General features: G+C 35.6%; 1 protein-coding gene across 1 annotated transcript in view; it reads left to right on the top strand.

Moving 5' to 3' along the window:
* LOC144442158 (uncharacterized) overlaps positions 1-14,847 on the top strand; it is an 84,940-nt gene that overhangs the window by 56,691 nt on the left and 13,402 nt on the right. Inside the window, exons 40-51 of the mRNA XM_078131425.1 lie at positions 2,033-2,131; positions 6,577-6,699; positions 7,574-8,926; positions 9,225-9,332; positions 9,926-10,115; positions 10,367-10,482; positions 11,078-11,218; positions 11,549-11,645; positions 12,206-12,493; positions 12,677-12,831; positions 13,298-13,490; positions 14,288-14,496. Of these exons, the coding sequence (XP_077987551.1) occupies positions 2,033-2,131; positions 6,577-6,699; positions 7,574-8,926; positions 9,225-9,332; positions 9,926-10,115; positions 10,367-10,482; positions 11,078-11,218; positions 11,549-11,645; positions 12,206-12,493; positions 12,677-12,831; positions 13,298-13,490; positions 14,288-14,496 (3,072 nt within the window). The remainder of the gene's footprint in view (positions 1-2,032; positions 2,132-6,576; positions 6,700-7,573; positions 8,927-9,224; positions 9,333-9,925; positions 10,116-10,366; positions 10,483-11,077; positions 11,219-11,548; positions 11,646-12,205; positions 12,494-12,676; positions 12,832-13,297; positions 13,491-14,287; positions 14,497-14,847) is intronic.

The raw sequence follows: 14,847 nt of genomic DNA, 5'->3' as shown, positions 1-14,847 counted from the left end.
GCTGCAATCACCACTATGTCAAGCTGCAATCACTACTATGTCAAGCTGCAATCACTACAATATCAAGCTGCAATCACTACTATATCAAGCTGCAATCACTACTATATCAAGCTGCAATCACTACTATATCAAGCTGCAATCACTACTATGTCAAGCTGCAATCACCACTATGTCAAGCTGCAATCACTACTATATCAAGCTGCAATCACTACTATATCAAGCTGCAATCACTACTATATCAAGCTGCAATCACTACTATAATCAAACTGCAACCACTATTATAACCAAGCTGCAATCACTACTATATCAAGCTGCAACCACTACTATATCAAGCTGCAACCACTACTATATCAAGCTGCAATCACTACTATATCAAGCTGCAATCACTACTATATCAAGCTGCAATTACTACTATAACCAAGCTGCAATCACTACAATATCAAGCTGCAACCACTACTATATCAAGCTGCAATCACTACTATAACCAAGCTGCAATCACTACAATATCAAGCTGCAACCACTACTATATCAAGCTGCAACCACTACTATATCAAGCTGCAATCACTACTATATCAAGCTGCAACCACTACTATATCAAGCTGCAATCACTACTATAACCTAGCTGCAATCACTACTATATCAAGCTGCAATCACTACTATAATCAAAATGCAATCACTACTATATCAAGCTGCAATCACTACTATAACCAAGCTGCAATCACTACTATATCAAGCTGCAATCACTACTATAACCAAGCTGCAACCACTACTATATCAAGCTGCAATCACTACTATAACCAAGCTGCAATCACTACAATATCAAGCTGCAACCACTACTATATCAAGCTGCAACCGCTACTATATCAAGCTGCAATCACTACTATATCAAGCTGCAACCACTACTATATCAAGCTGCAATCACTACTATAACCAAGCTGCAACCACTACTATATCAAGCTGCAATCACTACTATATCAAGCTGCAACCACTACTATATCAAGCTGCAATCACTACTATAACCAAGCTGCAATCACTACTATATCAAGCTGCAATCACTACTATAATCAAAATGCAATCACTACTATATCAAGCTGCAACCACTACTATATCAAGCTGCAATCACTACTATATCAAGCTGCAATCACTACTATAACCAAGCTGCAATCACTACTATATCAAGCTGCAATCACTACTATATCAAGCTGCAACCACTACTATAATCAAGCTGCAATCACTACTATATCAAGCTGCAATCACTACTATATCAAGCTGCAATCACTACTATATCAAGCTGCAATCACTACTATATCAAGCTGCAACCACTACTATATCAAGCTGCAACCACTACTATATCAAGCTGCAATCACTACTATAACCAAGCTGCAATCACTACTATATCAAGCTGCAATCACTACTATATCAAGCTGCAACCACTACTATATCAAGCTGCAATCACTACTATATCAAGCTGCAATCACTACTATATCAAAAATGTAATTCCGATAATGAACGCGGCTACACGTAATAGCCTAAGAGTTTTTGAATAAAATTGCAACGATTGTTGTTCATGTTGTTCATACGCAAGAAACAATTAAGTATTATTTCGCCTTAGCTGTGAGTTCTGATCAGATCAGTTCTGTATGAAATTATACATATCATTCGGATTGTAAATTATATTATTAATAATTGTCACAACCTATACAGAAGTTGCATACATTACATAACTATCTTTACTCTGGTCGTTGTACATCACTAGCAACGATTACAAGTTTGCCATGTTGTCTAGCTCTTAGTATTACAAGCAACCGAAGGTGGCTTTGCACCAAAGATGTAATGGAGGGTGTTTGCGCCCGGTGCACCCCGGGTACTTTCATATTCTTCGGCAACCTTCGGAGCACAAACACGAGGTCTTATTCCAAGACTAATTGCCATGGTGAGATGTGACATAACCAATTTAATCCATAGATGGATATATCGATTATAATCTTCTATGCCACTTCCTAGGCTATAAATCTGTGACGTTATATTTCAGGGCGTTGTTACTACATCAGGTCATCTTGATCGTGAAGAACAGGACGCAGATAACTTCACAGTAATTGCTCTAGAAAATCAATGTTTGACTGGTAGTGAGGTTAGTACACATATACATCAAAATATTACAATATTAATGTATTGTAGTAGAATTCTTACCATTTTACGGTAATGTCATTACAGCTGTATAATTACAAATGAAACTAGTTTATTAGAACCAGTCACTTTGTCATGACATAATAGTCGTGTTATTGTTCATGTTTAGAACTCTAGACTAATGTAATCGTAAAGTTTCACTGTTCTTTTCTCCACATAGACATATGTAATTGTAAAGTTTCACTTCTGTTCTGTTCTCCACATAGACATATGTAATTGTAAAGTTACTCTGTTCTGTTCTCCACATATACATATGTAATTGTAAAGTTTCACTTCTGTTCTGTTCTCCACATAGACATATGTAATTGTAAAGTTACACTGTTCTGTTCTCCACATAGACATATGTAATTGTACAGTTACACTGTTCTGTTCTCCACATATACATATGTAATTGTAAAGTTTCACTTCTGTTCTGTTCTCCACATAGACATATGTAATTGTAAAGTTACACTGTTCTGTTCTCCACATAGACATATGTAATTGTAAAGTTACTCTGTTCTGTTCTCCACATATACATATGTAATTGTAAAGTTACACTGTTCTGTTCTCCACATATACATATGTAATTGTAAAGTTTCACTTCTGTTCTGTTCTCCACATAGACATATGTAATCGTAAGGTTACACTGTTCTGTTCTCCACATAGACTAATGTAATTGTACAGTTACACTGTTCTGTTCTCCACATAGACCTATGTAATTGTACAGTTACACTGTTCTGTTCTCCACATAGACATATGTAATTGTAAAGTTACACTGTTCTGTTCTCCACATAGACCTATGTAATTGTACAGTTACACTGTTCTGTTCTCCACATAGACTAATGTAATTGTACAGTTACACTGTTCTGTTCTCCACATAGACATATGTAATCGTAAGGTTACACTGTTCTGTTCTCCACATAGACTAATGTAATTGTAAGGTTACACTGTTCTGTTCTCCACATAGACTAATGTAATTGTACAGTTACACTGTTCTGTTCTCCACATAGACTAATGTAATTGTAAGGTTACACTGTTCTGTTCTCCACATAGACTAATGTAATTGTAAGGTTACACTGTTCTGTTCTCCACATAGACTAATGTAATTGTACAGTTACACTGTTCTGTTCTCCACATAGACTAATGTAATCGTAAGGTTACACTGTTCTGTTCTCCACATAGACTAATGTAATTGTAAGGTTACACTGTTCTGTTCTCCACATAGACTAATGTAATTGTAAAGTTACACTGTTCTGTTCTCCACATAGACATATGTAATTGTAAAGTTACTCTGTTCTGTTCTCCACATATACATATGTAATTGTAAAGTTTCACTTCTGTTCTGTTCTCCACATAGACTAATGTAATTGTAAGGTTACACTGTTCTGTTCTCCACATAGACTAATGTAATTGTAAGGTTACACTGTTCTGTTCTCCACATAGACTAATGTAATTGTACAGTTACACTGTTCTGTTCTCCACATAGACTAATGTAATTGTAAGGTTACACTGTTCTGTTCTCCACATAGACTAATGTAATTGTAAGGTTACACTGTTCTGTTCTCCACATAGACTAATGTAATTGTACAGTTACACTGTTCTGTTCTCCACATAGACTAATGTAATCGTAAGGTTACACTGTTCTGTTCTCCACATAGACTAATGTAATTGTAAGGTTACACTGTTCTGTTCTCCACATAGACTAATGTAATTGTACAGTTACACTGTTCTGTTCTCCACATATACATATGTAATTGTACAGTTACACTGTTCTGTTCTCCACATAGACATATGTAATTGTACAGTTACACTGTTCTGTTCTCCACATAGACATATGTAATTGTAAAGTTACACTGTTCTGTTCTCCACATATACATATGTAATTGTACAGTTACACTGTTCTGTTCTCCACATAGACATATGTAATTGTACAGTTACACTGTTCTGTTCTCCACATAGACCTATGTAATTGTACAGTTACACTGTTCTGTTCTCCACATAGACATATGTAATTGTAAAGTTACACTGTTCTGTTCTCCACATAGACATATGTAATTGTACAGTTACACTGTTCTGTTCTCCACCTAGACATATGTAATCGTACAGTTACACTGTTCTGTTCTCCACATATACATATGTAATTGTAAAGTTACACTGTTCTGTTCTCCACATAGACATATGTAATTGTAAAGTTACACTGTTCTGTTCTCCACATATACATATGTAATTGTAAAGTTACACTGTTCTGTTCTCCACATAGACATATGTAATTGTAAAGTTACACTGTTCTGTTCTCCACATATACATATGTAATTGTACAGTTACACTGTTCTGTTCTCCACATAGACATATGTAATTGTAAAGTTACACTGTTCTGTTCTCCACCTAGACATATGTAATTGTAAAGTTACACTGTTCTGTTCTCCACATAGACATATGTAATTGTAAAGTTACACTGTTCTGTTCTCCACATAGACATATGTAATTGTACAGTTACACTGTTCTGTTCTCCACATAGACATATGTAATTGTAAAGTTACACTGTTCTGTTCTCCACATATACATATGTAATTGTACAGTTACACTGTTCTGTTCTCCACATAGACATATGTAATTGTACAGTTACACTGTTCTGTTCTCCACATAGACCTATGTAATTGTACAGTTACACTGTTCTGTTCTCCACATAGACATATGTAATTGTAAAGTTACACTGTTCTGTTCTCCACATAGACATATGTAATTGTACAGTTACACTGTTCTGTTCTCCACCTAGACATATGTAATCGTACAGTTACACTGTTCTGTTCTCCACATATACATATGTAATTGTAAAGTTACACTGTTCTGTTCTCCACATAGACATATGTAATTGTAAAGTTACACTGTTCTGTTCTCCACATATACATATGTAATTGTAAAGTTACACTGTTCTGTTCTCCACATAGACATATGTAATTGTAAAGTTACACTGTTCTGTTCTCCACATATACATATGTAATTGTACAGTTACACTGTTCTGTTCTCCACATAGACATATGTAATTGTAAAGTTACACTGTTCTGTTCTCCACCTAGACATATGTAATTGTAAAGTTACACTGTTCTGTTCTCCACATAGACATATGTAATTGTAAAGTTACACTGTTCTGTTCTCCACATAGACATATGTAATTGTACAGTTACACTGTTCTGTTCTCCACATAGACATATGTAATTGTAAAGTTACACTGTTCTGTTCTCCACCTAGACATATGTAATTGTAAAGTTACACTGTTCTGTTCTCCACATAGACATATGTAATTGTAAAGTTACACTGTTCTGTTCTCCACATATACATATGTAATTGTACAGTTACACTGTTCTGTTCTCCACATAGACATATGTAATTGTAAAGTTACACTGTTCTGTTCTCCACCTAGACATATGTAATTGTAAAGTTACACTGTTCTGTTCTCCACATAGACATATGTAATTGTAAAGTTACACTGTTCTGTTCTCCACATAGACATATGTAATTGTACAGTTACACTGTTCTGTTCTCCACCTAGACATATGTAATTGTAAAGTTACACTGTTCTGTTCTCCACATATACATATGTAATTGTACAGTTACACTGTTCTGTTCTCCACCTAGACATATGTAATCGTAAGGTTACACTGTTCTGTTCTCCACATAGACTAATGTAATCGTAAGGTTACACTGTTCTGTTCTCCACATAGACTAATGTAATCGTAAGGTTACACTGTTCTGTTCTTCACATAGACATATGTAATTGTAAAGTTACACTGTTCTGTTCTCCACCTAGACATATGTAATTGTAAAGTTACACTGTTCTGTTCTCCATATATACATATGTAATTGTACAGTTACACTGTTCTGTTCTCCACCTAGACATATGTAATTGTAAAGTTACACTGTTCTGTTCTCCACATAGACCTATGTAATTGTACAGTTACACTGTTCTGTTCTCCACATAGACATATGTAATTGTAAAGTTACACTGTTCTGTTCTCCACATAGACCTATGTAATTGTACAGTTACACTGTTCTGTTCTCCACATAGACCTATGTAATTGTACAGTTACACTGTTCTGTTCTCCACATAGACATATGTAATTGTACAGTTACACTGTTCTGTTCTCCACATAGACATATGTAATTGTAAAGTTACACTGTTCTGTTCTCCACATAGACATATGTAATTGTAAGGTTACACTGTTCTGTTCTCCACATAGACATGTGTAATTGTAAAGTTACACTGTTCTGTTCTCCACATATACATATGTAATTGTACAGTTACACTGTTCTGTTCTCCACATAGACATATGTAATTGTAAAGTTACACTGTTCTGTTCTCCACATAGACATATGTAATTGTAAAGTTACACTGTTCTGTTCTCCACATAGACCTATGTAATTGTAACAATCGAAGACGTTAATGACAATTATCCCATATTCGATGAAGATTCTTACTCTGCCACGATAGTGGAAGATGTCGGATTATCTAACGAGATACAAACTGTGGTTATTGTGAGTAAATGAAACAGGAACATTTCTCCAAAATATACCTTTAATTGATTAACTTTATAACGAAAAGAATAGTTTGGTAATTTCCCCTGTAATGTAGATATGGTAAGGTCAGATATTGCATAGACGTTTTGACGCAAGCTTTTTTTTTTACTTAGACTAGCTTTAACATAATTAGTTTAGACATAACATTAATCACGAACACATTTCTGTACAATATTGATATCAAAGATGACATGACAAACATTGGTAAGCTTTAGTATGGAGGAAAAATGAAACAGTTTATTTGCAAAATTCATTTAATTAATTAAGAAGAAAGACACAGACAGTTGATTGACAAATAGAATAATGATATCGTGAATGATATTAATATAATATTGTATATTTTATGCAAGACGAAATAATCTGTCTGGTACTCTAGAACAAAAGACAATCGTGTTTTATCGTCACCGTATAGAGACATCGTATGTTTACTAAGGATCGTCGTATCTTGCCAGAATGTGCTATAGTAATTTTTAACTGATGCATGTCTGTCTGTCTGTGACACTGTATCACATGACCTCAAAGCAATGGTTCATGGTGATGAGTATATCATTCAATTCAAAGGCTGTGACTATATTATGTTATATCATTGACCTTTGACATCCAGTATTCATTTATTACGTGGGATATGAATTTGTCTTGATATGAATTGTTCGCATATAAATGTTCGTTTTCTATTTAAAGCGTGGGGGGGGAGGGGGGAGTAGCAGATATGTTTCTAATACTGAGAGGTTATAATGAGTTCAAGAATTAAAATAATGAAAACGACATACCACTAAAGAACAAAGGTAAATAAATATTCATAATACGCAATACATTAATTAAATTCTTTCAGATTCCAGAAATCAGAGCGACTGACAGAGATACAGGCATCAACGCACAACTCACATTCTCATTGTCAGGAAATGGACATGAACAATTCTCTATCGATCCAAAAACCGGTGTTGTCATGACGACAGATCAAATTAATCTTGACTTCGAAACTACAAAAGTATATCATCTCAACGTGATAGCACGTGACATGGCTGGTAACGTGACTGGGAAATCTAGCGTAGTACCTTTGATAATTAACGTGACCGATGCAAATGATAACAAACCAATATTTACACAATCTCAGATAAGCTTCCAAGTTGCGGAGAATATAGGTAGAGGGACAATTCTAACAGTTGTTGATGCTACGGATGCCGATGAGGGACTCAATGCAAAATTGTTGTACTCATTTCAGTCGGGCAGTGAAGGTAAATTCAGTGTGGACATTGAAACTGGTGAATTGTCTGTGCTAAGTGAATTGGACAGAGAGATGAACGACAAATACGATATTGTTATAATTGCCAGGGATCAAGGCCTACCTGTACAACAGACTTCCATTGATATCAGCATTACTATTACCGATATCAATGATAATACACCTCAGTTTACTGAATTACATTATGTAGTGCACGTCTCAGAAGATGTTGGTGTATCATCTTCGATACTAACGGCCATAGCGACTGATCCTGACAAATATGAGAATGGCAGAGTTGCATACTCACTCAATAATACGTCAACATTTGATGTGGATTCTGTGAGCGGAACAATTTATCTGCAAGCCGCCCTAGACAGGGAAACCATGGATTCTTATACATTCGATGTTATTGCGAAAGATGGCGGATTGACACCACGTTCCTCTGTCACAACAGTACGAGTAATAGTTAATGACATTAATGATAACTCGCCTGTATTTACAAGAGATGTTTATTCGTCAACTTTACTTCTGCCATTGACGTCTCAACTTTTGAACGGAACTATCGTTACTGTAGTGTTAGCGACAGATGAAGATATCGGTACAAATGCAATGGTATATTACACGGTTGAACATGCTGAATACAATGATACATTTGACATCGATAACACCGGAATTGTTAGGGTTTCAAGGGACACAGTTGAACAGAGCAACACGATCACTTTTGATATTACAGCGAGAAACATCGGCGATCCTTCAAAATTCGATACTTCACGTGTTGATATCACGATTGAACGGCCCTCAGCAAGTACAATTTTAAACTTCGATAACAGTTTGTACGAGTTTAACATTCAAGAAAATGTAGAGGGCGCCCAACACATTGGAACTGTGCAAGTATTAAACGTCACTGATATCACATATGAATTAACATTTGAAATTCCAGGAATATCACTCCTCAATAAAACGGTAAGTGCACTATACTGTGATTCACTTTTTGCATCATGCTCATTAAAGGTGATATATTGAAAAGGAATTGCATTGCAATCTAAAAACACAGCAGGCCTGCCACAGCATACACTGAGCAAGCCTGTCACAGCTCTGTAACTCTCCTAATACATTTCAATGGTGTCAGATTCTCTGGTGATACTACAATTTTAATTGAAATGCGTTTGACTTAAGTTTAACAGTGTTAATTTTGTTTAACACCTTACATACTTTACAACGTTAATTATATGCATTTTCTCATATTCTACTTTTTACACAGGGTAGTATAATTACGTCATCTCCATTGGATAGGGAATCGACTCCTGTACTTCGATTCAATGTACTTGCAAGAAGTGATATCGATCCTGATACATTTGCATTTACAACAGTTAGTTACGATTATTATATCTTTCATAGTATTCATAAAGATGTGTTTTGATTTTTGTCTCGGGTGACAATAGACAGTTGCTCATAGGAAGAGGTTCAATCTTTTATGTGAATTTGGAATTTATATTTACTAGTTGTGATCCACCTTGTTGTGTGACTTCTCATTGTGCATCATTAGTAGTAGACTGGCAATGAAAACGTGTCAAACATTGGCGAATAATTATTATGGTGAAAACAGGACACATACAAGTGAGAGAGAGAGAGAGAGAGAGAGAGAGAGAGAGAGAGAGAGAGAGAGAGAGAGAGAGAGAGAGAGAGAGAGAGAGAGAGAGAGAGAGAGAGAGAGAGAGAGAGAGAGAGAGAGAGAGAGAGAGAGAGAGAGAGAGAGAGAGAGAGAGAGAGAGAGAGAGAGAGAGAGAGAGAGAGAGAGAGAGGGAGGGAGGGAGGGAGGGAGGGAGGGAGGGAGACCAACACAATAACCGTATATCTTATTAAATGTTCTTTACTGAAATGTTATATGTCGCTAGAATAGCTTGTTTGATTTATTTTATGTCATGTTTTGAAGTAATCTTTATTTGGCAATCTTTCCTTCAGGTCATAATAATGATTGAGGATGTCAATGACGTAACACCCTATTTTAAAGAGCCACCTGGTCCTGTTTTCACAGTCAGTGAAGGTCTTATAGAAAACCAACTGAATGACTCGTTCCTTCGTCTACATGTATATGACGGAGACCAGGGTAACAATGGCAAGGTTGTATTTAGTATTATCAGTGGAAATGATGGTAAGTCTCTGAAAATAATCACATTACAAACAAAATGTATATATGTTGCAGTATTGTAACTGCATTGGCAAATCATGTTACACGTGTGTCAATATATAAGAATGTATGTGATACTATATATTTGTCTGTCTGTCTGTCTGTCTGTCTGTCTGTCTGTCTGTCTGTCTGTCTGTCTGTCTGTCTGTCTGTCTGTCTGTCTGTCCGTCCTTATATAAATCTATAATTATCATTATATTCTATCTTTGTTGTAGATGCTATTTTTAATATTCATCATATTGACCATAGTGGATATGATATCACTGGTGTGATCAGTGTTAATGGAACGGTTGATAGAGAAATACTCGATACATACAACTTGATAATCACGGTAAAATTAATTCATATTTCTGGTCTTTCAATCCCTCAACAACAAAAGCAGAAAAAAAATCGTGAATATAGATGCTAATAACGAGAGAAATAAAAAAAACCCTGTCCATTCTTTGCGAATACATTTTCAATCACAATTACATAACATACACAGTACAGCAGACTATGTACAAGATTTGAATTGAAATAAATGTATGTATGTACGTACGTACGTATGTATGTATGTATGTATGTATGTATGTATGTATATGTGTATGTATGTATGTATGTATGTATGTATGTATGTATGTATGTATGTATGTATGTATGTATGTATGCATGCATGCATGCATGCATGCGTGCGTGTGTGTGTGTGTTTGTGTGTGTGTGTGTGTGTGTGTGTGTATATGTATGTATGTATGTATGTATGTATGTATGTATGTATTTATTTATGTATGTATGTATGCCTGTGTTTATGTATGTGTGTGTGTGTGTGTGTGCGTGCGTGCGTGCGTGCGTGCGTGCGCGCGTGTGTGCATGTGTGTGTTTCATTTCCTAGGTTGACGGCATGGGTAACGTTTGTTTGACCTTCACTATAACTTACAATTATTTCCTAGGTTGAAGACATGGGTAACGTTTCTTTGACTTCCACTATAACTATTATAATTCCTGTCATTGATGTAAATGACAATACACCAACTATTAGCACAGATACACCGACAGTTACTGTACAAGAAACTGTTTTGAATGGGACTGAGGTAGGATTCAAACCGTTGTATTTGTTTTGGTTTGTCATTGGATTGTTCATTTTACTCTAATATTTTATAACAATCAAAACAAATTATTACATGGTGAAAAAGACTTTGTTTGTGCAGATTTCCTCAGAAGTTGACTTAAAATGTATTGTATACTACACTGCATAGTAGTTATCTATGCAAGACTCCGTAAACACCCTACATCGGCTCAGATGTTTAATACTCAGAAGGAGAAAATTGTTAACTTGAATTAAGTTCAAGCATTGCCGAACACCAACATAGTTTCCAATACACGACGTGACTTTAATCTCAACTTTGCTCTGAATATTTCAGGTAGCCCTCGTCACAGCGAGCGATCCTGACACAGGTGTAAATAATGAGATATCATTCAAATTAACTGATAACGCAGATGGACACTTTCGTATAGAGGGTAATACATCATTTATATTGGTTCCCGTACATTTTGAAGCCACGGTTTAAAATGGCGTTTTAACAATTCTTAATATGCACAATGTTGAACATAAATATGCCCACAATGTTTAAACAAAATTTTGTACTATATTTTCCATTTTAGATGTGTAAATTAACATTTCGTGAAACTATTTTAGGTTTAAAAATTGTACAGTTGCATACTGAAATTATTGGTTGTTTTACCTTATAAACAGCAATGTATTTTCAAAGAAGAATGTATACGTTTCCATTATCCAATACGGCATTTATAAGTTTAGATTTAGAGAGTAGATTTAGATGTGGTTTTAGTGAACGTTGTGTCATCAAGTACAATTAGAATAATTGTCATATAACAGAATCGAAACGAATATTACAACACAATTATCTGTACAGAAGTCACCGTTTCGTCAAGATTCTGTCAAACCTTCTGTTGTCCTGAAGTTATCACAAAGCGTCTAAAAGTTTTTTGAAACTGATATTTATGTAAACTCTTATAGAAAACCCTGTGTTTGATTGAAATAAATATGTATGTGTTTACAGAATCATCAGGAATTATCCGTACGGCAAAGGTCATTGACCGTGAGGTTTTAGATCAGTACACCATCACTGTGGTTGCAGAAGATAATGGCGTACCTTCACAACTGTCGTCTACACCACTTACGATAACATTTGACATTGAAGATTACAACGATAATAAACCACAATTTGTAAACTTGCCATACAGTGTTGTATTACTGAAGAATTCAACTTCCAATAGTGTTATTATCCAGGTCCAAGCGACAGATGACGATTTTGAAAGAAATGCAGAGATAACGTACGACATTATAGGTAAGTGTGGACATTCTCTGAAAAAAATGTACATCTCTTTGTCAAAATCGGTTTGTTTGTTTTTTGAATAAAGGAGAGAGAGAGAGAGAGAGAGAGAGAGAGAGAGAGAGAGAGAGAGAGAGAGAGAGAGAGAGAGAGAGAGAGAGAGAGAGTTATAGAATACTGTTCGTTGTTGTTCTCTAGCAACTGGTCGTTGTACCTATGGACTATTTAGCATCAATGCATCGAATGGCATCGTTAGAAATACACGGAAATTATATAATGAACCTGCCGGTGTATGTATTTTGTCTGTTCGTGCTAGTGATAATGGTGTTACTCCACTGAGTACAGTTGTACAGGTATGTACATTTAAAGCTTTCCTTGAATAGTGTAATGTTGATAATATGCTGTGATGTTCTGTGATGTACTGTAATGTTTTGTGATGTATTGTAATGTGATGTGATGTACTGCAATGTGATGTGATGAAGTGTGAGGTGATATGATGTAATGTACTGTGATATGATGTGGTACGATGTGGTGAGGTGTGATGCACTGTGTTTGATTTGATCTGATCTGGCGTGCTGTGCTTTGCTTTGCTGTGATGTGATGTGATATGATGTGATGTGATGTGATGTGGTGATGTGGTAGGATGTGATATTGTATGATGTGGTGTGGTTTGATGTATTGTGCTGTGCTGTGCTGTGATGTGGTAGGATGTTATATGGTGTGATGTGATGTGGCGTGGTGTGATGTGCTGTGCGGTGATAGCTAGACTCGTTCTAAGTTCTTAAATCTCTGACTAGTTATGATTATTTCCATGTGAAGATCGAAGTAAATATTACTGAAGTCAACAACCCTCCTGTGTTCGAGTCTGTTCAATACAGTCGAAGCATTCCAGAAAATCACCCGCTTGGTGGCGCTGTTAATACCCAGCCAAATAATCCTACAGCTCACGATGATTTGGATGAAGGAGAAAATGCTGTTATTGTTTATGAAATTCAGTCAGGAAATAATAGTGGTAAGTTGTGTACCTACGAAACGTACGATCACGATGAAATGAAATAATGTTATTGACAGGAAATCCCTGATCCTGACATTAAGACATGGTCACTTGATCAGTGTACAAAATTGGAGATAAGGACGTTTCAGAAAGGATTTTTTTGTGAATCATAAATAAACTATGATGTTCAAATATGATGACAAAAGATTTACAAACAATATCTCTACATTGTCTTAGAGAGATTCCATTCACAGCAACAACAATATCTACTAAAAGTTTCCTTTTTGTAAATTTCCAAGTTTTGTCGTACTTTCCAAGTTTTGCCATAATACGAATGATGTAGTTCACTCCATAATACGAATGATCTAGTTCACTCCATAATACGAATGATGTAGTTCACTCCATAATACGAATAATCTAGTTCACTCCATAATACGAATAATCTAGTTCACTCCATAATACGAATGATCTAGTTCACTCCATAATACGAATAATCTAGTTCACTCCATAATACGAATGACCATAATACGAATGGTGTAGTTCACTCCATAATACGAATGATCTAGTTCACTCCATAATACGAATGATCTAGTTCACTCCATAATACGAATGATCTAGTTCACTCCATAATAGGAATGATCTAGTTCACTCCATAATACGAATAATCTAGTTCACTCCATAATACGAATGATGTAGTTCACTCCATAATACGAATGATCTAATTCACTCCATAATACGAATGATCTAGTTCACTCCATAATACGAATAATCTAGTTCACTCCATAATAACTGTGTGGTGTTCTTTTCATATCTAGATCTGTTCACCATTAATAGTAATACTGGAATAATCAGCCTGGCTAAATATCTCGATCGTGAGACTCTGGATATGGTTCACTTCTCTATCGTTGCTCATGACCTCAGTCCTGACCCCAAATATGCAACTGCTGACGTCACAATTACCATAACAGATGTAAATGATAATTCCCCAGAGTTGGCAACATACCATGAGCTTGTTGTTCCTCAGGTAATAACTAGATTATTCGCATATTATATTATAGCATTACCAATTCCAGTGAATTTTGCGACGTCATCGCTGTACATTATTACTGATAATGTACTCCGTTATTGGGCATCGCTGCCCCGGAACGAGCATAACAATACAAGCTTATGTCCGTAAGGCAATAAAGGTGTGGGTATTTAAGAACAGGGAAATTATGGGGTAAACACAATAAGAATTTTTTTTAAAAGATTGAAATTAAAATGAAACAAATTTGTGTTCACAGCAGTTCATTGAAGTGTATATGTGTGTGTATGTGTACGTACGTGTGTCGCTATGATTAGTATTCAGCTTCCGGGCCGAACGTGGCAGAAGATG

Source organism: Glandiceps talaboti, chromosome 11, assembly GCF_964340395.1.
Source record: "Glandiceps talaboti chromosome 11, keGlaTala1.1, whole genome shotgun sequence".
Lineage (NCBI taxonomy): Eukaryota > Metazoa > Hemichordata > Enteropneusta > Spengelidae > Glandiceps > Glandiceps talaboti.
The sequence above is the reverse complement of the archived record's forward strand: the minus strand, read 5'-3'. Positions and strand labels throughout refer to the sequence as shown.